At 60.0% G+C, this 22132-nt stretch overlaps 1 protein-coding gene across 5 annotated transcripts in view; it reads left to right on the plus strand.

The window, feature by feature from the left end:
* DAGLA (diacylglycerol lipase alpha) overlaps window positions 1-22132 on the plus strand; it is a 62536-nt gene that overhangs the window by 23104 nt on the left and 17300 nt on the right. For 4 of the 5 annotated variants that reach the window (XM_027581209.2, XM_027581212.1, XM_027581210.1 and 1 more), the window contains 5 exons: window positions 13967-14105; window positions 14505-14716; window positions 16119-16220; window positions 16625-16763; window positions 20320-20407. In XM_027581209.2, the coding sequence (XP_027437010.1) occupies window positions 14011-14105; window positions 14505-14716; window positions 16119-16220; window positions 16625-16763; window positions 20320-20407 (636 nt within the window). In that variant the 5' untranslated portion in view covers window positions 13967-14010. Of the gene's footprint in view, window positions 1-12692; window positions 12848-13966; window positions 14106-14504; window positions 14717-16118; window positions 16221-16624; window positions 16764-20319; window positions 20408-22132 lie in introns of those variants that run through there. The other variant, XM_027581213.2, reaches the window with a different exon arrangement.

Below are 22132 nucleotides of genomic sequence, written 5' to 3' on the forward strand. Positions count from 1 at the left end.
GGCCCCCGGAGTCAGGATCGCTTGGTGTTTGTCCAGTTACACAGACCATCTGGCTGGGGCATCCTTGACAGCACCCTCTCCCTTACTGCCCCGTCCCATCTGTCACCACTGCCCTGCCTGCTGAATCTCAGTGTGGGCCCCCGCTTCTCTCCAGCCTCACGCCTGCTGTGGCCCGTGGTTGCCCTCTGTTCTCCTGATGAAGCTCAGACGCCCCTGGGCCCGCTGGCCTTTCCACCTCGGGCCTCCTTCTTGCTTCTATCCTGTTCATCTGGTCCCTGCTCAGTCCTTCCTCCTCCTCCTTCATGGGCCTTCCTGCTGAGGGGCGTCCCCTGTGTTGCCCTCCCCTTGTGGCCTCTTTCCTCTGGCTTGTCCTACAGCCTGCTCCCAGTTCTTAAGGCAGCCGGTCCTCACCTCCTCACTCGGGCTCTGATGGGTCGCCCCCTCGAGCACGCGTCATGGAATTTTCCCTGGCCGCATGTGAAGATTAGCTTCGGGTCTTTATTTTCTTCTGGCCTGTGGGCTCTGAGAAGGCTGGCCCCACGTCAGCCCCTGGTGTGTGGCAGGTACTCTGATGACTTGCTGGATGGATGGAGAATGGCCGCATGCACGCGTTTCATTTTAACTAGATGTCCCCTGTATTCGCACTACCCGGAGCCTACCCCTGCACCTGTGCCTAGTCTTCCTTTCACATCCTCCCCTGCCCCAAGTCAGGGAGCCTGGAACCAAACCCTGGCCCTGTGGGAGGGTTGGGGGTCCTCACAGCTGCTGGGCCCGGGGCCACCTCCTGTCTTGTGCTCCTGGGCTGGGCAAGCAGGGAGCTTGGGGCCTGGGCCTGTCAGGGGTCTATCACGGAGAAAAGGGCCCTCTCAGAAGCATGCTCGCGGCTGGAAGAATGAACAAGGGCCGCACACTCTAGTAGAGCACTATCAGGGCCACTCCGGGAGGCTTCCAGGGTGACGAGAAGTTGGGAAACCAGGTAGAATCTTGGCATCAGAGTGGGCCCAAGGAAGTGGGGAAGGGGGCCCAGGATCAGATGGTTTGGGAACCTTCTCCCCTGAGCTTGAGGCCAGAGGTGGGTGGTCTCGGGGCCAAGCTGGGAGCCTTGGGCACGGCATCTCCTTTGCAGGCTGGCCAGCCTTTGTTCTGCAGGGACCTGGTGTCCTCAACACTTGCCATAAAATGGTAGAAATGCTCGTCATAGGAGGCTCGGGGCTGGAAGCCATACCTGTCTCCCTCAGTGTTGGGGCTTTCCCGTTCCTGGCCAGGGCCCTGCTTCGTGTCGGTGGGCTGCCAGGCTGCCAGGATGTTCTAGTCAGACAGGCTCGGTCTAACACCGGCAGGGAGGGGGCACCCAGGAGGCCCCAGAGCCCACGATTCTAGGTCACCTCCTGCAACATCCAGAGGCAGGAGTGGTATTTATAGCAGCCAGTGGCCACCAAGGGCGGGGAAGTCAGCAGGAGCTGTGACGCAGGCTACCCCCCACCAGGTCCCCTAGCTCACCGCCACCCCGCACTCCGGAGCCTTTCTGGGACGAGCAGTGAAGGGCTGGGCCTGCTGTGAGAGCAGGCATTGTCACCCTGCCTCCCCAAGCCCTGGGGGAGATGAGGTGCCACTTTCTGCCTGGCAGGAGTCTCGGCCTCTGCCTGTCTGGCCAGGACCTTGTCTGTCTCCCTGGTCCCAGGTGGGCATCCTGTTAGCACTCAGTGCCTGGGCCTGCTGGTGTCTCCTGGTGCCATCAGCTCTTTGTTGAAAATTTCATCCTTGGAGTCCCCAGCAGCTTTGCCGACCTTCCTGGGGCCAGCAGGGGTCTGTGGAAGGCCTGCCTCATTCCTCCTGTAGCAGGCAGTTCATGGGGCCGTGGACACCTGCCCCACGGTGATGAGGAGGGGGCCCTACCAAATGCCTGTTACTTCCCTGCTGTGTCCTTGTTAAGTGGGCTCGAAAGGTGGCGGTCGCAGCCGGTGGTCACCAGCACTGGGCTGGGCATGCAGCCCGACCTAGCTCCACCTCCTGCCACACCCAGGGAGCAGGCAGGGAGACAGAGGCCACAGAACGGACAGTGTGGTAAGGTCAGGGCCCCGGGCCCTGAGGGTGAGTCCTCTGGGAAAGAAAGTGACGCCAAGCCCTGGAGTCCGAGGCCAAGCTGGCCAGGCCCCTGCGCTCTTGGAGCCTTTCCCTACCCAGACACAAAGCGGGTCCTTTGGTCCTGTCCCGGCGTGAGCAGACAGAAGAAGGCTGACGTTTGTCAGCTGCCTGATGCGGTTACCCCCAGAGTGGATGCTTGGGCTCCTCTCCCAGGCTTACCCCATTTCCAGACTGCCCAGAGCCTCCAGGCCCATCCCCCCCCAGGCTGGAAGAGAGGCAGGGGGAGGCCGAGATTTCTCCCTGGGAGCACCCGCAAGCAGGAGAAGGTACAGCAGGCCGGCCAGGAGCCCGCAGGAACGTGGGCCCTGGCTACTCTGGCCCGTCGTAGGCTGATCAGGCAGGGCAAGGGCTTATGGCCAACCGGGCACAGGCCCTGAGCGTCACTAGGGAGGGGCCCCTGAAGTGAGTGGGCCATCTGGAGAGGAGGAAACCCCCGGGCTTGCTCAGTTCTGAGCGGATGAGAGACGTAGGAGCAGGAAATGGGATTGTCCGATGGGCAGGGACGGAAGGGGGGGGCGGTTGGTGGAGAGCTTTACAGCCAGTGGTTGGCAGCTTTAATCTTATTTAAAGGGCATTTCAGAGCCATAATATGCTTTTGAGGAGGGGGTTGATTTAATTAAAGCCGTAAACTGTGTGTACATGTAGCTAATGCTGGCGAGCACCTCCCCTGCGCGGTCCCTGCTCTCAGCACTTTACAGCTTTGAACTCACTTTGTCCTCACAGCAGCCCCACGAGGGAGGCACTGTCGTCACCATCCCAGCTTACAAAGGAGGAAGCGCAGGGTTCTGTCGTTGATTTGTCCTGGGAATGGTCCCTGCGCTGCGCTCTGAAGGTCGCAGCTCAGTGGACGTCTGAGTGAGCAGAAGGCAAAAGCAGGGCTAGCCCTGCCCTCCATCCAGGAGCAGAGGACCTTCTGAGCCCCTACCCCTTCCTGGAGGCCACGGGGTAGCTGGGGCTTGGGTCCAGCTTTGTCGTGCCCCGGGAGGTGGGAGGGAGTGGTTGCAGGGGCGGGGTGTCTGAAGGGGAGCCGAGTCAGCCACAGGCCCCAGTCGGAGCCCCTGCCGCAATGTTTCCTGTGACCCCCTTTTGCCCTTGGGGCTCAGGCCAGGCAGACTCTATGACTGTAGAACTAGTTTGGGCTCCTGCCCAGAGCCCCAAGGCCCTCTCCTTGGCCGTTCTACACCAAAACCAGGTAGAATTCAAAAAGTGAAGGCCAGAGTAGACCTGAGAGGTCATCCTGTCCAGTGCCTCCCAAATGTTTTTAAGCGCTGAGACTGTTCCATTCCAGTAAAATGTTACGAGGAACCCGCATATGTAAAGCGGCTAACATCAACTCTGACTGACCTAGCGTGCAAGCCCCAGGAAGCCCCAGCCTTGCCTGCTCTGGCCACTTGCCCTTATCTGGTGGTCCCTGAGGGTTTCCGGAAGCCCACTTTGAAGAGTACTGACTTCCCTTCATTGGACACAGAAGAGGGGGCCCACATAGGGGTGGGGCCCGGGCCCAGGCCTGTGTGCAGTTGAAAGCCCCCCATGCTCCCTCCATCCATGTTCTGTGGGGGCAGAGGATGTTGGCGCTTGCTGTTACATACGGGAACTCTGCAGATCTCCTCCCCTGGGAAGGAGCTAGTGTTACGTTGTCACTCGATGCCTGCCTGCTTCCTTGATGCCCAGGGAACGGTAGAAGTGAAACCCAATCGCCCAGGCAGCTGGGTGGTGCCCTAGATGGCCATGCCACCCACGGAGGTGGCCCCTCCATGGATCCGGGGCCCATGCAGACTCTGGGAGGCATTTTCCCCAGGGCGGGCCAGACCCTGAAACCCAGCCCACAGCCCGAGGTGCGCAGCAGGACCATGCCAGCACAGGGTATGCTGGGCGTGGGGCGAGGTGTCAGGCTGGGTGTGGCCCACTTAGCATTCTTGTTAACAGCCTCACTAGGGGACCTCTAATGAAGTGGAAGGTACTAATTCCTCTCGGAGGTGTTGCCAGGCCCCGGGACAGGGAATCTCCTCTCCAGGAAGCTCTGAGAAGCCAGACCAGGGCGTTGCACTGAACTGCCTGGTAGAGGGGGCCGTGGGGAGGGTGGGGGCTCCCAGCAAGGGGCTTTCACACAGGCCCTGCGGGAGGCTGGACAGGGAGTGGCAGGGGGGCAGGTGAATAGGATGCTGGAGGGCAGATGGGCATGAATAGTGGGCCTCTGCCCCTTGGGGTGTCCGGAGTTTGAGCAGGGGGACGTCCTGAAGCTACAGACCCAGATGCAGGGAATTCTAGCAAGAGCATAAACATGGCCTTGGATGGAGCTCCGTGGTTCACGCTGACCCACTGACCCGCGGGATGGTGATTCCCACCTCACGGGCTCCTTATGGGGTAAAGGAGGCAGGGCCAGTGGAGCCTCAGCCTGAGAGCAGGTGGGGCTCCCAGGAGAGGTCGGTCAGGGCATCACGTAGGTTGGCAAGGGTGAGGGCGGGCGTGGTAGCCAGGGATAGAGAGCTGGGCCTTTCTGTTCAGGAGGGTTATCTTAGATGGCAGAGAAATTAGCACCCCTGCCACACCTCAGGGGGTAGGGGCTCGCTGCGGTGAGGAAAAGGTCTAAGCTCTCAGGAGACATGGTTAATAAAGAATAGTAATGGCGACTAGTACTTTCTATGAGCGGAGTGCTTTGTATGTGTGATTTCATTTACTCTTCGTGACTCCCTTTGAAGCAGGTACCTTCACTATCCCATTTTGCAGATGAGGAGTCTGAGGCTCAGGGAAGTGAGGGTCACAGACAACTAGAAAGGATGGAATCAAGATTCACTCCAGGGCTGGAGGGAAGGCAGCCGTGGGCTCATTGGTTGGCTACCACCCTCCAGGTCGGTGCACTGGAGGGAGGGAGGGTTCCAGGGGAGAGCTGGGGAAAGGCACGTTAGAGCATGTGGGGGGACCACAGGGGCAGTAGGGAAAGGGCTCCCCCTGGTTGGAAACAAGCCCTGGGGCTGGCCGAAGCCTGCCAGCCTGCCCCTCACCCTCCCCACAGACAGGCAGGAGGAACTGGCCCGGTGCTTGGAGACAGCCAGGCAGCACCATCAGAAGGCCAGAGCGCCCGCCTTCCCAGGCCACTCCAGGGCACCTTCGCCCCAGGCACAAGCAGGAGTGTGGGACAAGGGCCCTTTCCTAATTTCAGGAAAATAAACAGCCTGAGGAAGAGTTCAGAAACAAAACCTGGCCTGGCCAGAACCTGGGGGACCCCTTTCACTATTGGAAACAGATCCTCTGGGCCCTGGCGTTAACTTCCGGGAGGGAGGAGGGCCCGGGGCCCTGCCTCCTCCTTCCTCAGCAGCCGGTTGCCCTCCCAGAGCAACTAGCAGGAGACCAAAGGCCCCAGTTGATTCCTGGGGAGCTGGCTGGTGTCAGTGACAGGGCGGTGGCAGATGGCAAGTCCTGTTCGTTGTGGAGGAGTGGAAAATAATTAGTGTCAGAATGAGAAGCTGGAGTCTCTGTGATAAATGGAGCCCTGAGGAGGGCTTCTCAAGAGGCCTGGGAGCACAGCCTGTGGCTTCCAGCCTGGCTCTGCCACTTCCTAATTGACCTTGGGCAAGTTGCTTAACTTCTCTGGGCCTGAGTTCCCTCATCCTTAAAATGGGGTAAGACCAGCACTTACCGCATAGGGCTATTAAAAAGATTAAATTAAAGGAGGCGGTAAGGCGGTATTGGTGAGCCCCTTGCTGAAGTACCTGGCATTTCCTAAGTGCCACATAAGGTTTTTAAAAAAAAATAAACAGGTGTTGAGGCGCCTGGGTGACTCAAGCGTCCGACTCTTAGTTTCGGCTCAGGTCATGCATGATCTGAAGCTCCTTGCTCAGCGGGGAGTCTGCTTCAGACTTTCTCTCTCTCTCTCTGCTCCCGCTCCCACCCCCCCACCCCCCCACCCCCACTGGCACGCTCTCTCAAATAAATAAATAAATCTTTAAAAAAAAAAAAAACAAATAAACCAGGTGTTAAAGTAATTGTTGGGGCTACTTCTGGGCCCAGCCCAGGACGGCTAGCAGTCAAGGCCCCCAGCAGTTGGGGCTCCTCGTTTTCATTCTCTTCTCTGAACTCTGTGCCCGGCCCCCTATTGCTTCTCTGTGGGAAGGGCTCTGGTCAGCAAGCAGGTAGACTTGGCCTCAAAACCTGACTTGGCCCCTCACTCATTAGATTATTTAACTTCCTGAGCCTCAGTCTCCCCTCAGATGACGAGAGAACAGCCATACCCACCCCCCAGGGCTGCAGTGAAGGGCAGAGGAGGCGTCTCCCCGTCAAGGCTGGCCTGGTCCGGAGGGAGGGGAAGGTGCTCTGGGGACAGAGGGCACGAGAGGCAGTGGTGTGCCCCTCCTGCTCCCCGCCGCACCAGGCACGCTGTGTTAGTCCCAGGGCCCATCTCGTGCTGAAACCCAGCCCCAGCCCTGGGCAGGCTTGGCTCTGTCTTCTGCTCGGGCACAGCTGAGGCGTGAAAAGCAACAGCTTTTGGGCCCCTAACTTGGGTAGCACACACCCGGGCCCAGGCTGGTGGCGCACGCGGCCCCCAGCCCACGCGTGCTTTCTCTCCGCTGCCTCCTTCGGCTCCTTCCCCCTTCCCGTTGCCTTCCAGAGCCCAGCCTCTGTGTGGGGCCGCAGACCCGGGAAGGAGAAGGGGCATTCGGGGTGGAAGAAACGTGTGTGGGTCTTGGTGTCTGTGTGTGGGAATAAGGAGTCGGACGGAAGGAGGCAGATTCTTTCTTTCCTTACAAGTAACTCAGGGAGACTGCTTGAAATCGCAGCTTCTTGTCGTGGGATCTTTGGGCAAATGCTGCACCTCCCTGAGCCGTGGTTTCTTCATCTGTGAAGCTGGGGTAACAGCCTGATGAGGCTAGAATGAGACCACATTTACAGCTTTCGCTCTGTGCTCCCTCCCAGCCCCACAGCCTGCTTGCCTCCAGACAGGCCATGGGACCCTCGTGGGCTCAGTCTTCCTGACTGACTGACTGATAGGCCGATCCCCACTCTCTCCCACGTGGCGGTGCGACCATGAGTCTGCAGCCACATGGAGACCCGGAGACTTCTTTATGGTTTCCATGGCCCTGCCCTCTCACGCTGGGAGGGGAGTTTTGAAGCCAACTTCTGCGTTCAGAAGCAGGCATTTGGTTGAGGCCCGCTCCTCAGAGGCCGCGTGTCATGGTTAGGACACGGGCTCTGGAATTAGGCTGTGTGACCCTGGGCAAGTCACTTCTCCTCATCGGTAAAATACAGGGAGTAGCAGTACCCGCCTCCCAGAGTTGTTCTGAGAACTGAGTCATGTGTGCCAAGGGCTTAGACCAGGCCCAAGACGTGGTAGGCAGCTGACAAACGCTAGAGGAAGCGAAACGACTGGGTCCCCCACCTTACAGGTGGGCTGTCTCCTCCCCATCAGCCTGACACCCTGGGACTGCCCTGCAGTTTCAGGAAATCAGAACCAGGTTACTCTGTGTTGATCCCCTCCCTCTGCAGGTGCTCTTGTGGACGCCACATGAGTGAGCAGGGAGGTTAACCTAGCTCTCTAACTAGCCATGGAGCTGCGAAGGCGGGGGGGTTGGGGTCTGCCTACCACCGAAGCCCATGCTCTGGACACTGCTAAAGATGGCAAGAACCATCTGCCAGCACAGTTTGGCAAGGGGGTGGCCCATTGGTAAGCCCGTCCCAGCTAGGATGGAGCCTCTGGGGGCCGCCGGTCACCCTGCAGGCTCACGGGGGCCCAGCCGTACTGCAGTCACCCCCCCAGGTCAGACGCCCTTCTGCACCGAGACTAGACGAGCTCCAGCATCCAACATGGCAACAATCGGAATCCGACCAAGCTAGCAGACAGCAGGCACCTGTCCTTCTCACCTTGTTTGGAGCACCTTCCCATTTCAAAGCCCTTCCAAATGGAGAATCCCATTCATTGTGGGGTAAGGAGGGAGTCCTATGCCCTCTGCTCTGGGAACCGAGGATCAAAACGCCCTGCAGAGCTCAAAGAGACCTTATAGACTACCCAGTTTCCTTTTTCACTTTGGCCACCAGGAAGCATGGAGTCTAATAATAGTTTTACACATGGTTCCTATGAGAGCCTTTATGTCTTCTTAACACGTGTGCAACCGATTCCCCCCCCCACCTTCTATTTTAATTTCCTTAGTTTTTGTGCTGACGTGTGTTTGTTCTTAAATTCATACTCCCCCTCTTCATCGTTTCTGGTTCCTATAACGCACACATAGCCGTTTGTTGTGAAATCGAGTAAATGCTAACATAAGTACAAAACCACAAGCCTCCTATTGGTAGCCCAGGCTCCTTATTGTCCAGAAGAGGAAACTGAGGTTTGGAGGGGCAGTGACACTCTGGCCCGGGGACGCTGCTCTTGGTCCGGGACTGGCAGCTCTAGATGTGGCTAGGCCCGGCCTGTTGCCAGCCATAGTAGGGACCCTGCCACGGGAGGTGGAGGGCCAGCCACAGATAACTCTGTTTGAAACGGAACATGTGGTTGATGGCTTCTCGGGGACGGATCTCATGTGGACCGGCCAGCTTCCGAGAGGGTCACGCGTCAGGAGCGTGAAAGAGCTCTCTCATGGGGAGTCGGGGCGGGGGGGGGGGGTCCTCTGAGCCACAGGGCCTCCTTCGGGAGTAATGCTGTCGGGGGGTGCGTTGGCTGGCCACTTCGCGTGTGACAGCCGCTGTCCTCAGCGTATGGCTCATCTAACCCTGTGAGAGTTCTGAGGTAGGTACTGTTCTTAGCCCATTTTAGAAATGAGGAGCTGAGGCACAGAGAGGTCAGTAACTTGTCCAAGGTCACACAGCCGGTCAGTACAGAGCCAGCGCTCGGGCACGGTCTGTTTTTAGAGCATGCCTGCCGTGAGGGTGGAAGGTAATTAGTCCAGAACTTGGGGCACAGGAGGTGCTCACCTTATGGCAGGACCCATGGCCTGGACCTGGTGGTTATCCCTGTCTTCCAGCTCAACCTTCAGCCTGTCCTGGAGGCCTGGGGCCCACTCAGGCCAGGTGGGAGATCTCATGGGCTGACCTGGAAGCTGGAGGTAGCCTTCAATGGGCCTCCCACAGCATGTCATCCTGTTTCCTGTGGGGGCTGGGCTCAGCCCGGCTCCAGTGACAGGGCCCCGCTCCCATCTCCCACCAGCCCTGGGCCATCTGGGAGGGTAGACACAAGAGCCATGCCCTCCTCCTCCCTCACCTGGGGGCTTTCGGCACCCCGCTGGCTAGCACCCGTTGTGAAAGGGCTCTTCTCCCCAAAAACCTGCTCCCAGGGCCACCCCCAAGGGGACCTTAGGACCAGAGGATGAGGCCCAGCCTGGGGTGCTTTAGCCAGCCACCCCCCAAGGCCCGCGGCGAGGGCAGGTTAGCCTGTCTGGGCTTATAACCTGTTCGGTCCAGCCCTTTCCTACCAGCTGGTGCCAGCCATGGGCATCAGCAGCACCTGCCCAGACCCCAGCACCCAGTCACAGATCACCCTGCCAGCAAGTCCTCAGAGAGCCCAGGAGCTCGATTACGACAGGCCCACGAATAGACCCTTGGCATCTGCTGGGGCCTGTGCCGGCCTTAGTGACCGTGTCCCAGCCAGTTCCTGCTACAGCCCTCTGAGGGGTGGGGTTATCCCCGATTTGCAGACCAAGAAACTAAAGCCCCAGACTGTCAAGAGAGCCAGAGGAGGGGAAAGATGGTTCTCCCTCAGTGGTCAGGGGAGGCACTGGGGTGGGACATTTCCCAAAAAGCCAAGGATGTGTGCGAAGAGGGAAAGGAGCCATGTCTCTGGTCCTTGCGGCTGGAGGGGAGATGTTGCAGCAGCTTTGGGGGGCTGGAGTGGTGGTTTGGGGCTCTGAGGCTGCTCAGGAGGAGAGGGGCTGGTTTGAGGTAAGATGTGTTCACACCCCAGGGGCACAGATGGACGACCCGCTGAAAGACCCGGGCCCTTAGGGGCTCTGATTGAGCTGGGGTGGGGCTAGGCAGCCAGGAATTGGCAAGTTGGCTGTAAGACACTGTGCCCAGGGCTACATTGGGACGAGAGGTCTGGGGATCCCGTAAGGGAGCAGCCTGTTCTGCCTGAGAAGAGTGGGGTTGGGGGGTGGGTGCTGTCAGGGACGGTTTCAAAGAGGCCATGACTCTTGGCTGGCCTGGAAAGATGAGTAGCATTTTGCCTGGCAGAGGACCTGGAGTAAGCAAAGCATGGAATCGTCCAGTGAGGCGTTTTTAGGGAGACAACAAGTTTTGGGGGGAGTTGGGAAAGAAAGGTGGGGGCAGTGTGAGAAGGGGATGGAGTGCCTCCCCAGCCAGAAGGAACTGGCTGGCTGAAGGCAGGTTCTGTGCCTGTAGCTGACTACGTCCTGAATATCCCCAGGGGTTGGAGGGTATCTTTCTGGCGCAGGACTCAGAGAGGGCAAGGCACCTGCACGGGGTTGCACAGCCTGCCAGCCAGAGACTAAGACCCTTAGCCACTGCCTGAAGGGGCTTGGACTTTATCCTGCAGGCATGGGGAGCCACCAAATGTTTTTAAAATAGGAGATAACATGTGCATTTTTTAAAAAAAGAGTTTTGTATCTTTAGAAAGGAACTCCCAAAATGGTTACTACTTAACTTGGGGGCCTGAATCGGCAGCAGGGAAATGGGGTTTTGTGGATGGGGGCAGAAAGGGACCCCCAAGGGCCACTCAAGTCAAACTGTCCACGTGAGGAGGTTCTTGGCACCCCATTCAGACCTGCCTGAGCTGGGGGCCCAGCCAGGGGATATGGGGAGCCCCTAGCAGTGCCTCTGTTGTCCCCTGCTGGAGGGGGCCCCACTCCTGCCCTGGAGGTGCCACTGGTCTGGGGTAAGGAGGGGAGTCTGTGTGTCCTACAAATGCCGTTGCTGGAGGGCGTCGACCCTGTGCCCCAAGAGGGGAGAGCCAGAGGAGGTGCTTTGTGGCAGCTCCAGACCAGGAAGGAGCCTCTGCCCTCCCCCTCCTGAGACATTTCCTCCAGATGAAATCACATCCCAGCAGGGGAACAGGCCCCCATTGTGAAGGGCTGGGGTCTCAGAGAAAGGGTGCCTTTCAGGCCCTTAAAAAGAGCAGCCCTGCGATTGATGAGTCCGCATGGAATGGAGTGGCCAGCCTCTCCCAGCAGCACGGGCCCTGTCACCCCCATCCCACACACCCGTGACCTGTCGTTGACCAGCTGAACTATCCACTAGCCCAGGCGGGGGAGGGGCGGCTGGTCCACCGGGGCTCTCAAGCTCGTCCTCTGCCTCACCAGCTCACTGGGCCTGTCCCTGGCATTATCCAGCACGTCTGGGGCCTCTGCAGACGTTCTCCCCCGCGGTCCTCACCAGAACTTTAGCAGGTGGGGTCGAGTGACATTTTACAGATAAGGAAACTGAGGCACAGCGAGTAAGTCACACAACCAGTGGGTGGTGGGGCCCAGCTTCAAAGCCAGGCAGCCTGGGCACCCAGCCCTGTGCCCAGGATTCTGCAGTGGTGCTCTGGCCGCAGGGACAGGCTGGAGGAGCAGGGTGTGGTGCCCAGGCCTGTACCAGGGCACCCAGTGGGGTCAGCCCAAAGGAGCCCTGCCACATGATCTAGGTGGGCACTGGCCCTGAGCACGGCTGCTGGCCTCAGGCTGGTCACCCCCTGAGCCTGGGCAGAGGCTGCCACTGGCCGTATCTCTCCAGCGTCTTGCCACATCTCGGGCTACGTCTGCACGGCCGGGAGCCAGGCCCTCCCCACTTCCCGCCAGAGAGCAGGGAGGGCAGGGCCGTGTGCACAGGCGGGGCTGTGTGTGCGCGTTTGCAGGTGTGAGGTGAATGGCACGTGTGGGTTGAAGGAGCGTTGGCCAGTCTAGACTCCCAGAAGTGAAGGGTGGGGATGAGAGGCGGGTGCCCCTCGAGGTGATTGGGGAGAGGGCCTTCCGCAGGGCGCACCTGAGAACAAGGTGTTCTGGGCGGGACCCTCACCCTCCAGCCCCTCTGGGACGGCACTCCCCTTCAGCCGCCCCCGCGGAGGGTCCCTCGGATTAGCGCTTAGAGGGGATTGGGACCTGCTGCACCTGCTGGGACCCCCTCCCCCAGCCTGACCTCTCAGTCATCCCGTTCGTGTGAGGGGGCCCCATGAGCCCAGTATTTTTAAGGTGAGCCACCTGGAGACAGGGGCCTTAGAGAAACGGGGGGCTGAAACACCACTCTTGACAGCTCCGTCCTGCCCCAGCCCGGCTCCCAGCCCGCGGTGGCTCAGCCGCTCCCGTCCCGGGCCGTCAGCTGCTGGTCTGGTCGGGACAGGCACCCTGCTGGAGCCCCAGACCCCCACCCCCGCCCGGCCACCCCTCCATGCGGCTCCCGCGCTCTTCATCCTTCTCCCACTTCCCACAATCCGCGCTCTGACTCCTCCTTGGAGAGAGTGGGATGACATCACTTCCTGAGGGGGGGAGGAGTAGGCACGACCCCGCCAGGCTAGCCCGCCAGGCCGCCAGCTCGCAGGGAGCAGCCTGGCTGCTGAAGTGGCTGCACCAGAGAGAGAGGGACCGAGACAGGCCAGCCCGGACATGCCGGCTGGCCAGCCGGCCCCATGGCCCCTCGTCCAACCTGAGCGCCGTGCCCACCGGCCAGGGGATACTTGGTCACTTGCTTCCCGAGTGATGCTGGTCTCCGAGGACACTCGCTTTCCCCGGAGCCATCACCGGGGAGAGGAGGACTTGCCGCCCGCCTCTGAACCAGGTGCCATGTAAGCCTCTGGGCCTGGGGGCAGCTGCCCAGCAGCGGGGCATCCACCCCCACTGCAGGGGTTCCTCTGCACAGTTCAGCGCAGGGCTACCCTGGAGCCTCTCACCAGTATCTCCCAGAGCAACCCCCCCCCCCGCCGTGTGGGGAGCCTCCTGGCCTGCAGCGCTCCCCTTGCTCCTAGGTCTCTAGGGCGTGGGGGCCCTGGATTTCTGGGCCCTCCTCCCTGAGCTTGCCTGTGGCTGATCTGAATTCAGCTTCAGAGAGTTTTCAACCGGGCAGCAGAGGCTGCATGGCTCAGGGTGGGCATGGGAGGTGTGGTTGCCAGGAGGATGGGATGCCCTGCAGGACTCACTCACCACCCTTCCAGCAGAGGGGCTGGGTGGCCCCAGTCATGCCCCTGACCCCAGATCCCAGCTCTGTCCCTCCCTACCAAGAGGCATAGCTGTGGTTGGGCACTCTGTCTGGTGAGTGTGAAATCGAGGCATAGAGCATACTCCCAGGGGTCCAGCAAAGCAAGAAACTGAAGATCTCATTCAACACATATTTACTGAGCACCTGCTATGTGCTGGGTGCTCTCCTGCCTCCATACTTGCTAGATCCATGCATGCCCTCCCCCGCCTCCCCAAGGTCTTCAGCCTTCTACCTGTCTTGTTTGGTTTGTGCTGAGGGACAGGCTCGTGCTTGGTCTGGGAAGCCCCCACCCCACCCCCAAGGACTACATGCACTGGTCCAGGTCTCCTTGAGAAAAGGCAGCAGGAGACCTGGGGCTCCCCTCATCCCATGTAGGGGGAGGCAGGGGTGAGCCCGGGTCTTTAATGGAAGTGATCAGTTACTATTGCAGTAACCCTAGGGAGAGCCAATTCCAAAGGGCTGGTGCCAGTCTTGGGGACAAGAGAATCCTCAGGGGTAAGGCCGCAGCCTGTCTCTGGCTGCAGAGGGTGGATAGGGTTGGAGGTGGATCCTGCCCAGCCGTGGATCAGCATTTCCAATGGCCGGGAAGCATCCGGGCCGTGGGGCGTGGGAGAGATGCTGGTGTGCTGTGCACACCTGGCCAGGAGTGTGGTGGCCCCGGCTGCCGCAGCAGCCCAGGCAGCCCACAGGGTCCTCCGCTGTCTTTCAGGAGGTGAGCACCAGGCCCGCTGAGCCTCTGCAGAGCTGCCAGCCATGCCCGGGATTGTGGTGTTCCGGCGGCGCTGGTCTGTGGGCAGTGACGACCTTGTCCTGCCAGCCATCTTCCTCTTCCTCCTGCACACCACCTGGTGAGTCTTAGGGCCGTGCCACAGGCCTGGAAGAAGGCTTTCTGGCCGTCCGTCCCGACCCTGTCATGCTCCCGGCTCCTAGGAGTTGTTGGTGTCTGGAGCACCCACCGCTTAGGGAGATGCCCACGTGGAGCCCAGAGACCCTGCCTGGCCACCCCTGGACCCAGCACCATCACTGGGCAGGGCTGCCACCACTCCCCGCCCACGGCCAGCAGCTGGGCTCCCTGCTCTCGCTTCCCTGTCCCCGGCCGCCCCTGTCCTCAGAGGCACTAGCTGCCAGGTGGACAGTGGTCCTGAGCCCGAAGCAGTGAAGCCCTCTAGCTGCTGAGTCCCGGCTGGCCAGGGTCCATGGGAGGTGCCCAGACTGCCCGGCCCCCTCTCACGTGTGCCTCTCTGCAGGTTTGTGATCCTGTCTGTGGTGCTCTTCGGCCTGGTCTACAACCCAAACGAGGCCTGCTCCCTCAACCTAGTGGACCACGGCCGCGGCTACCTGGGCATCCTGCTGAGCTGCATGATCGCCGAGATGGCCATCATCTGGCTGAGCATGCGCGGGGGCATCCTCTACACAGAGCCCCGCGAATCCATGCAGTACGTGCTCTACGTGCGCCTGGGTAAGGGCCACCTGCCGTGGGTGGGGGCTGCTCCAGACCACCCCCACCTCCACCCTCCTCCCTGGGCTCCATCACTGAGTCGGCCAGCATTTGTGGGGCACATGCGATGGGCCAGACCCTGGGCCAGCACCAGGGTCCAGCCGCGAACCAGCAGACTTACTGGGCTTGCGTTCTAGACCAGGGGTGGGCAAACTGCAGCCCGAGGGCCACATCCAGCCTGCTGTCTGTTTTTGTAAATAAAGTTTTATTGGAACCCAGCCACACTCATTCACTGATGTACTCACTGTCTCTGGCTGCTCGTGCGCAGTGCGGCAGAGCTGAGTAGTCAGGACAGAGAAGATGACCTGCGAAGTCTACAATATTTACTCTGCCCTTACAGGGGAAGTTTGTTGGCCCCTGTTCTAGGCCAAGCACCTCTAGCTTCTGCTACTTTGAAATCCTCCCCCAAAGAGAGCCCCCCTTCCCAGGAAGCCCCTCAGGGGTCCGGATCAGCTCCCTGGAGGGCCCGCCTGTGTCTTCTTTCCCGGCTTGGGTTCCAGCCACTCCTCCCCATCTTTCTCAAGCGTGCTTCCAGGAGCTGTGCTAAGCCCTTCCCCTTGTTAGCTGCGGGAGGAGCCATTATTGGTCTCCCTTTACAGATGAGGAATCTGAGGGCCCCCATCCCCGGGGAGGTTAATTAGCTCCCTCAGGGTCACATGGCTATAGAGTGTGTGTGTGTGTGTGTGTGTGTGTGTGTGTGTGTGTGTGTGTGTGCTGAGATTTGAACCCAGCTTGTCTGTCTCCAAGCCCGGCCTCTCAGCTGCCTCGGGCACTGCCTCTGGAGCTGGGTCCTCTAAGGCTTTCCCGTGCCCCCAGCCCCCTGGCCTGAGCAGCAGCTGCTGCCTGCGGGGGCCCCTCCCTCCTCCTGCCCCGAGTGCTGGAGCCTCCTTCTGGGAAATAGCAGTCTCCGTGAGATGAACCCTCTCTCATCTAATTCTCCGCAGTCCTGTAACGCAGACGTTGTCACCCCATTTTACAGATGAGGAAGCGGAGGCCCAGGGAGATTAGGTAACTTGCCTAAGATACGTCTGATAGCAGAGTTCATGGACATAAGTCTAAAATCCTGAAAGAACAGAGAAATGCCTCTTCATCATCCGCCCCTGCGATCACCCTCTCAGGGAGGTGTCGGGGGGCCTGAGGACACTTACGCTAGAACAGGTGGTGGGTGCGTCGTAGCAGGACAGAGCGGTGGTGGGACAGCCGCGCTCCCTGGGCCCTACCTGCCACGAGGCCTGTGCCGGGGGGAGGGGGTGGGCGGGGGTCTGGTGCCCCTGCTGCAGAGGGGCCAGGTGGAGGCTCCAGGGCCCTTCCCGGGCAGGCAGACCGTGGCCGTCCTTCAGCCTGGTCCCTGCTCTCCTCGCAGCCATCCTGGTGATCGAGTTCATCTATGCCATCGTGGGCATCGTCTGGCTCACTCAGTACTATACCTCCTGCAACGACCTCACTGCCAAGAATGTCACCCTCGGTATGTCAGCCAGCCCCAGGGGTGGCCGGGACGGGGTCTTTCAGAGAGGATGCAGCTCAGGCACCTCCCAAGGGGGACGGTTGCTGTGAGGACACCGGGCAGGATGGTGGCTGAGGCTGTGGGCTTCTTCCCGTGCTCGGCCACCTGCCCTCAAGGGAACCTGCTGTGGAGGGGTGGGCCCAGAGCTGCCTGCTCTGTACCCAGGCTGGGCCTTGGGGTCATGGCTCAGCACGGGGCAACCAGGTGGCCAGAGGCTGGGGTCAGGGGCTTCTGAGCCTTGCTCTTGGGCCCCAGAAGCAGATGATGATAGGGAGGCGCCAGGGCCCCTTTCCACAGAGCAGGTGAGCCAGGGAGGACCGCCCCCCCAGTACCTCCACCTCTTGCTTCCCACTGCTGCCCTGCAGGGATGGTCGTCTGCAACTGGGTGGTCATCCTCAGTGTCTGCATCACTGTCCTCTGCGTCTTCGACCCCACGGGCCGCACCTTTGTCAAGCTGAGAGCCACCAAGAGGCGGCAGCGCAACCTCCGGACCTACAACCTCCGGTGAGTGGGCCGGGTGGGCGGGCAGCCCCCCCAGGAGATTTGCGGGCAGGTGGGCAGAGCTGGCCCCCGTGCCTCCCGAACCACATATCAGCTTGTGGGAGCCATGGGCATTGGTGACAGTCTTAGCCTCCCCCGGCCTCAGTTTCCTGGTCTGTAAAGTGGGAATCGTGACTGCTCAGACTGCAGCCGTGAGATTTCAATAAAACAAGTGCAGAGCGGTTGATGCTCTGCTCACACGTTTGGTACGTGCTCAGTCAGTTCGGCCATCATGACCATTGGCACCATCTTCAGTGCTGTTAACCATGCGGTCATCACAGCAGGACGCACGCCCGAGCCAAGCCAAGCACGTGGGGCTGCTTGAGGGGGCTGTTAGCATCATCCCCGCAACACAGACAGAGCTGGGACTTGCCCGAGTGGAATATGGTGGGGCTCGGCTCCCGCCCAGGCGGTCTGGCTTTAGGGCCCTTGCTCTTTTTTTTTTTTTTTAAAGATTTTATTTATTTATTTGAGAGAGAGACAGAGATAGCGACAGAGAGCACAAGTGGGGAGGAGAGGGAGGAGCAGACTCCCCGCTGAGCAGGGAGCCCGATGCAGGGCTCGACCCCAGGACCCTGGGATCATGACCTGAGCCGAAGGCAGACACCTAACCCACTGAGCCACCCAGGCGCCCCTAGGGCCCTTGCTCTTAACCACTAGGCTGGGCTCCCTCTAGGATTAAGGGGCCTGGAGAAGGTTAATCAAGGAAGGCTTCCTGGAGGGGGTAAGCTTTGCACGGTGTTTCGAAGGAAGGGGAATGCTGTGCCATGGTAAAGAAAATGAGAGAATCCAGGGTCACAGGAATTCCTGTTTAGTGAAAGAAAAAGATCGGCGGGGGGAGAGGGGGGCTTCCGGGGGGGGGGGGCACCGAGCTTCTACTATGACTTAGGCCCTGCCATGAGCCCTTTCTACCATCAGCCCATTCAGTCCTTTTGCCGGCCCTGGTGCCCTTAGGAGACCCAGTCTACAGATGAGGAGTCCAAGTTCTGGAGAGGGCAGGTCACTTGCCGCAGGTCATGTTGACGGGGAGCAGATCTGGCACTCCATCCCCAGGGCAGGGGAGTCCGGAGCCCTCGGCCAGACCAGCGGGTTGCCCAGGCCCCCGGGCCCAGTGGGAATTCTCCTCACCCCACCCTCCTGCGCCTCTGCTTTCAGCTCCTCTCAGGCCCTCCACGTCAGCTCGGCAGATCGGCCAGAGCCACACCCGCGCCTGGGCTGGCCACCTCCCAGCCCAAAATACCAGGTCTTGGAGCCAAGGCCCCGGAGTCTGTTCTCCCTCCTGGCGTAGCAGGCCACCACCACCCGTCCCATTTTGCTCATTCTGAGCATACGCCCCCACCTGACCTGGTTTCTAGGCTTCTGGGGCCCTGGGGAAAAAAATCTCCCCTCCCTGACTCTGGGTAATTGCCTTTGGGGCCCAGGGAAGCCAGCGCCTTTGCAGTCGGGGGCTGAAGTTTTAATTAGAAAGTTTTCCTGCAGTTTCGGGTCCTGTGGGGGTAAGTGAGAGGCCTCAGAGCTCATGGGCTCTGACCTGTTGCGTCTTCTCCAGCTCTCTGCAGGGGTCGGGAGGGCAGGCCTAGGCTGTGGCTTGGTTAATGTGACCACCTCTCGGGCTGGTCTCCACTGGCCCTCCCTCAGCTCTGAAACCAACCGTTTTTCTAACAGGGACATTTTCAAGCCTGCCTGCCCTTCATCCACTTCCAGGTTTGGGGACGCACACAACCCCCCACCCCCCCACCCCGTGCCACACTGATAGGTTATTTTAGCATCTTTGGAAGTCAGGAAGCTGTTTAAGCCCCGGGCCCTCTCTCCTGCCAATGAAATCTGGTAGAGGTGGGGAGATGGGTTCTTCCCAGCACTGCTCCCTGGGAGCCTTGACCTTGGATCTTTGCAGGGGCGTCTGCACTCCCAGAGGGGTGCTGGGTCCATGTACTTGCCGTCCAGCTTCACAATCTGCCTGTGCTGGTCTCTAACTGATGCATTAGGCCAAACCTTTCCCTGGCTCCATCTGCCTCCTGGTGGGCATAAGGGGTAGTGCAGCAAAGCGTACAGTCAGCACTCGATCAGCCAGAGGCCCAGCAGGAACTACGCTTTGAATGTTTAAAAGCCCATTAGATTAGAAAGGGTTAAGGAATGTGATGCTCTGGGATCCCGGATGGCCAGCATGCTGTCCCTCTATCAAGCCCCTGGCAGGGGCATGTTGCTTTGTGATGTAAGGCGGCCCAAGTCCCTTAGAGCTCGTAGATTCCAGAAGCAGCAGTTCCCTTGTATCCTTCTTACCCTCTCCTAACCCCTCCCCTAGTCCTGGAAAGCCCTGTGGCCTTCTCTGTCCTTGTGGCCCACTGCCTTATGGAACTAGGGCTGTAGGAAGCAGCGCTTCGCTGCAGAGGGAAGCCAGAGGGCTCGGGAAGGAGGGCCTGGCCTGTCACTCCTGATGGATGCTAAGTGCCTTGCAATCATTCGGGGTCACCCGTGCCTTCCCCTCCGGACCCCCAAGCATTAGCATCTTCAGGGACCGGAGGGAGGGGAGGGCACGTGTCACAAAAGCAAACCAGCCTCTTCTTGCTCAGTCTGGAAGCTTACACATTTAATGTTGGGTCTCTTAAATTTATGCTCAAAACACACCGATTTCGGGGCACCTGGGTGGCTCAGTCGGTTAAGCGTCTGCCTTCAGCTCAGGTCATGATCTCAAGGTCCCGGGATTGAGCCCCACATTGGGCTCCCTGTTCAGCAGGGGAGTCCGCTTCTCCCTCTCCCTCTCCCTCTCCCTCTGCCCCTGCTCGTGTGCTCTCTCACTCACTCTCTCTCTCAAATAAAAATAAAATCTTTAAAAACAGAACAAACAAAAAACCACACCGATTTCTGGGCACCCAGCATTGGAAGGGCTTCTGTGGATAATCAGCCAGCACTCTGCCCTTGGGTGTGGCCTCCTGGATACCCTGACTCCCTGTCAGAGCAGCTAGACACATTGGGGCTGGGGCTCGGGGTGGGAATGGACAGGCGCCAGCCATGCAGATGAAGGGTGGGGGCCCTTGCCCCCTCTAATGTAACAGATCCAAGGAGTTGGGAGATGCAGAGCCTCACGTGCCCCTTAAATTTCCCCCAAATACAGAGAGTGCTGGGTATCTGAAATCCTTTCCAAGGGGAAGCAAGTCTGTCCAACAGGTCTGCTCCAGTGAGTTGGCTAAGAGGCCCAGCACCCTGCTGCAGTGTCCCAGGGTTCTTAGTTTGAGCCATTGGACACCTGAGCCACAGAGCGGCCCCCAGTTTGGGCTCCCACCTCTGAAGTCCGCTGGGCATGCTGGTGTTCAGTCTGCCAGAAGCTGGGAGCATGGCCAACCGTAGGCCATGTTAGACCAGCAGTGTCCCCCCATGGGACCCTGGCCAGGCCCAGGCCTGTTCTCTCCTAGACCCCCTGCTGGAGAGCTCCATGGTGGGATCCTGGGAACAGGCTGCCCTGTTCCCATCACATCTGGTCCCGCCCCCTGACCTCACACATACCAACTCTGTCCCCTTGCAGGCATCGCTTGGAGGAGGGTCAGGCCACCAGCTGGTCGCGCCGGCTCAAGGTGTTCCTGTGCTGCACTCGGACAAAGGACTCCCAGTCAGTAAGTACCAGGACATCGCTTCCCTCTGGCGCACACCCTGCCGCCAGCCACTGAGGGGCTGCCACTCCTCGGCAGAGCCGGTGGGGCAGGGCTGCCAGAAGGGCCCTGGGTTTTAAGCAGGAGCAAGGTGAGGACCTGGTATCCACTGACTGGCCGACTCCCTCCGGCATGTGAAACGGGCAATCCCTGGCCTTGTCGCGGGGACGGAAGGGTTTCAAGACCTTTCATCCAGCCCCTTGGAACTTACAGTAGTTTAGGAGAGGAGACACTAAAAAATCAGGGTGACCTGAAAGCACAGAAAAGCAGCGTGTCACCAGCTGCAAAGGGCTCTGGAAGATCCGTCGCAGCTGTCAGGTGCCGAGCCCAGACGCCCGTAGCCAGCCTCTGGGCCTGGTGCTCGGAAGAGCAGCCTGAGGGGCCCGGTGCTGCCAAAGCAAGGCCGGCTCAGCAGAGGGCAGCCCCTGGGGGGGAAGTAGGGCCCCTGGGGTCCTCGAGACAGACCCCCCACGCTGGCAGGGCCCTTAGAGACCATCTAGTGTCCCCCCCATCCCCTACCCCTCGTTTTTCAGATCAGACAGCTGAGGCCCAGAGAGGTGGTGTGACTTGCTCAACGTCCCACAGCTAGTTAGTGGCAGAACCAGTGAGGTCAGGAGACCACTCCTCCCTGAGCCAGACAGCAAGTGCCCTCCATGGAAGCCACTGGAAGCCTGAGTGGCTCCTTCCCTCCAGCAGCCCCTGGTGAGCTGTAGAGTGAGTAATCAGGTATAAGAAAGCCCCCCACTCCCCGGAGGTTCCCTGGTGGGTGGGGATCACCCCCATGGGCCTCTCTGGGGGGTCTAGAGGGACACACCCACCCCTCCTGGGCACATGGGGCTGATGTTAGGGCACTGCGGGGAGGGGCGGCCCAGGATCTGGGTCCCATCAAACACTGGGGATCAGGTCCAGCCCAGAGCACGTTTTGATCCCTCTGTGCTGTGGTGGCTTCAAATTTGAATTGAGTGCTAACGTGAAGAAGCAGGGCATTCATGTACAGTTTCGTATCTCTAGGTCTGGCAGTGTGGGCCCCTCGCAGGGCAGTCAGCCGGAGCCGAGTAGTAGCTAGCGCCGTTTGGCCTCATTAGGCCTTTGAGTTTGCAACCCCCGATTTTTGTTCTCTTACAAATGCCGGGCACTCAAGGGTGAAACCCAGCGAGAGAAAACCACTTGCCACGAGTTTGCTCCCATCATAGCCCCCCCACCCCAACAGGTTAGGGAAAAGGTTCCCGACTCCCACGCGGACCGAGGCAGGGAGGATGCCGGGCTCAGGGACAGGCGGGGCTGCCGTTGGCTGCGCACCTCCTGCCTCCTGCCCTGGGCTCGGGCTGGCCCGAGGACCAGGCTTGCGGGGAAGCCAGAGGGGCCACCGGCCCGGCGTCACACCCTTATCCAGGCACATTGTGAGGGTCCCTGAGCCGGCAGCTGTGGGCAGGTGGGGGAGGGGGGCCTGCCCCCCCCCTCCCCGCCCCGAGGCTCGGCCCTTAGGAGGCCTTTCCAGGTCACAGCTGCTGAGAGGTGGGAAGCAACTCAGTGTGGGGAGGCAGCAGTCAGGAGCTCAGTTTGGGCTTCTCTGCTAGAGAGAAAGGCGGAGGAGAAACAAGCCGGGCTGAGCAGGCCTTGATTCCTAGTGGCTGGGGAAAGAACGGGAAATGGCTCACATTGGCATCTGTGCGTGGTAGGCGGTGACGG

This window comes from Zalophus californianus, chromosome 11, assembly GCF_009762305.2.
Source record: "Zalophus californianus isolate mZalCal1 chromosome 11, mZalCal1.pri.v2, whole genome shotgun sequence".
Classification (NCBI taxonomy): Eukaryota; Metazoa; Chordata; class Mammalia; order Carnivora; family Otariidae; genus Zalophus; species Zalophus californianus.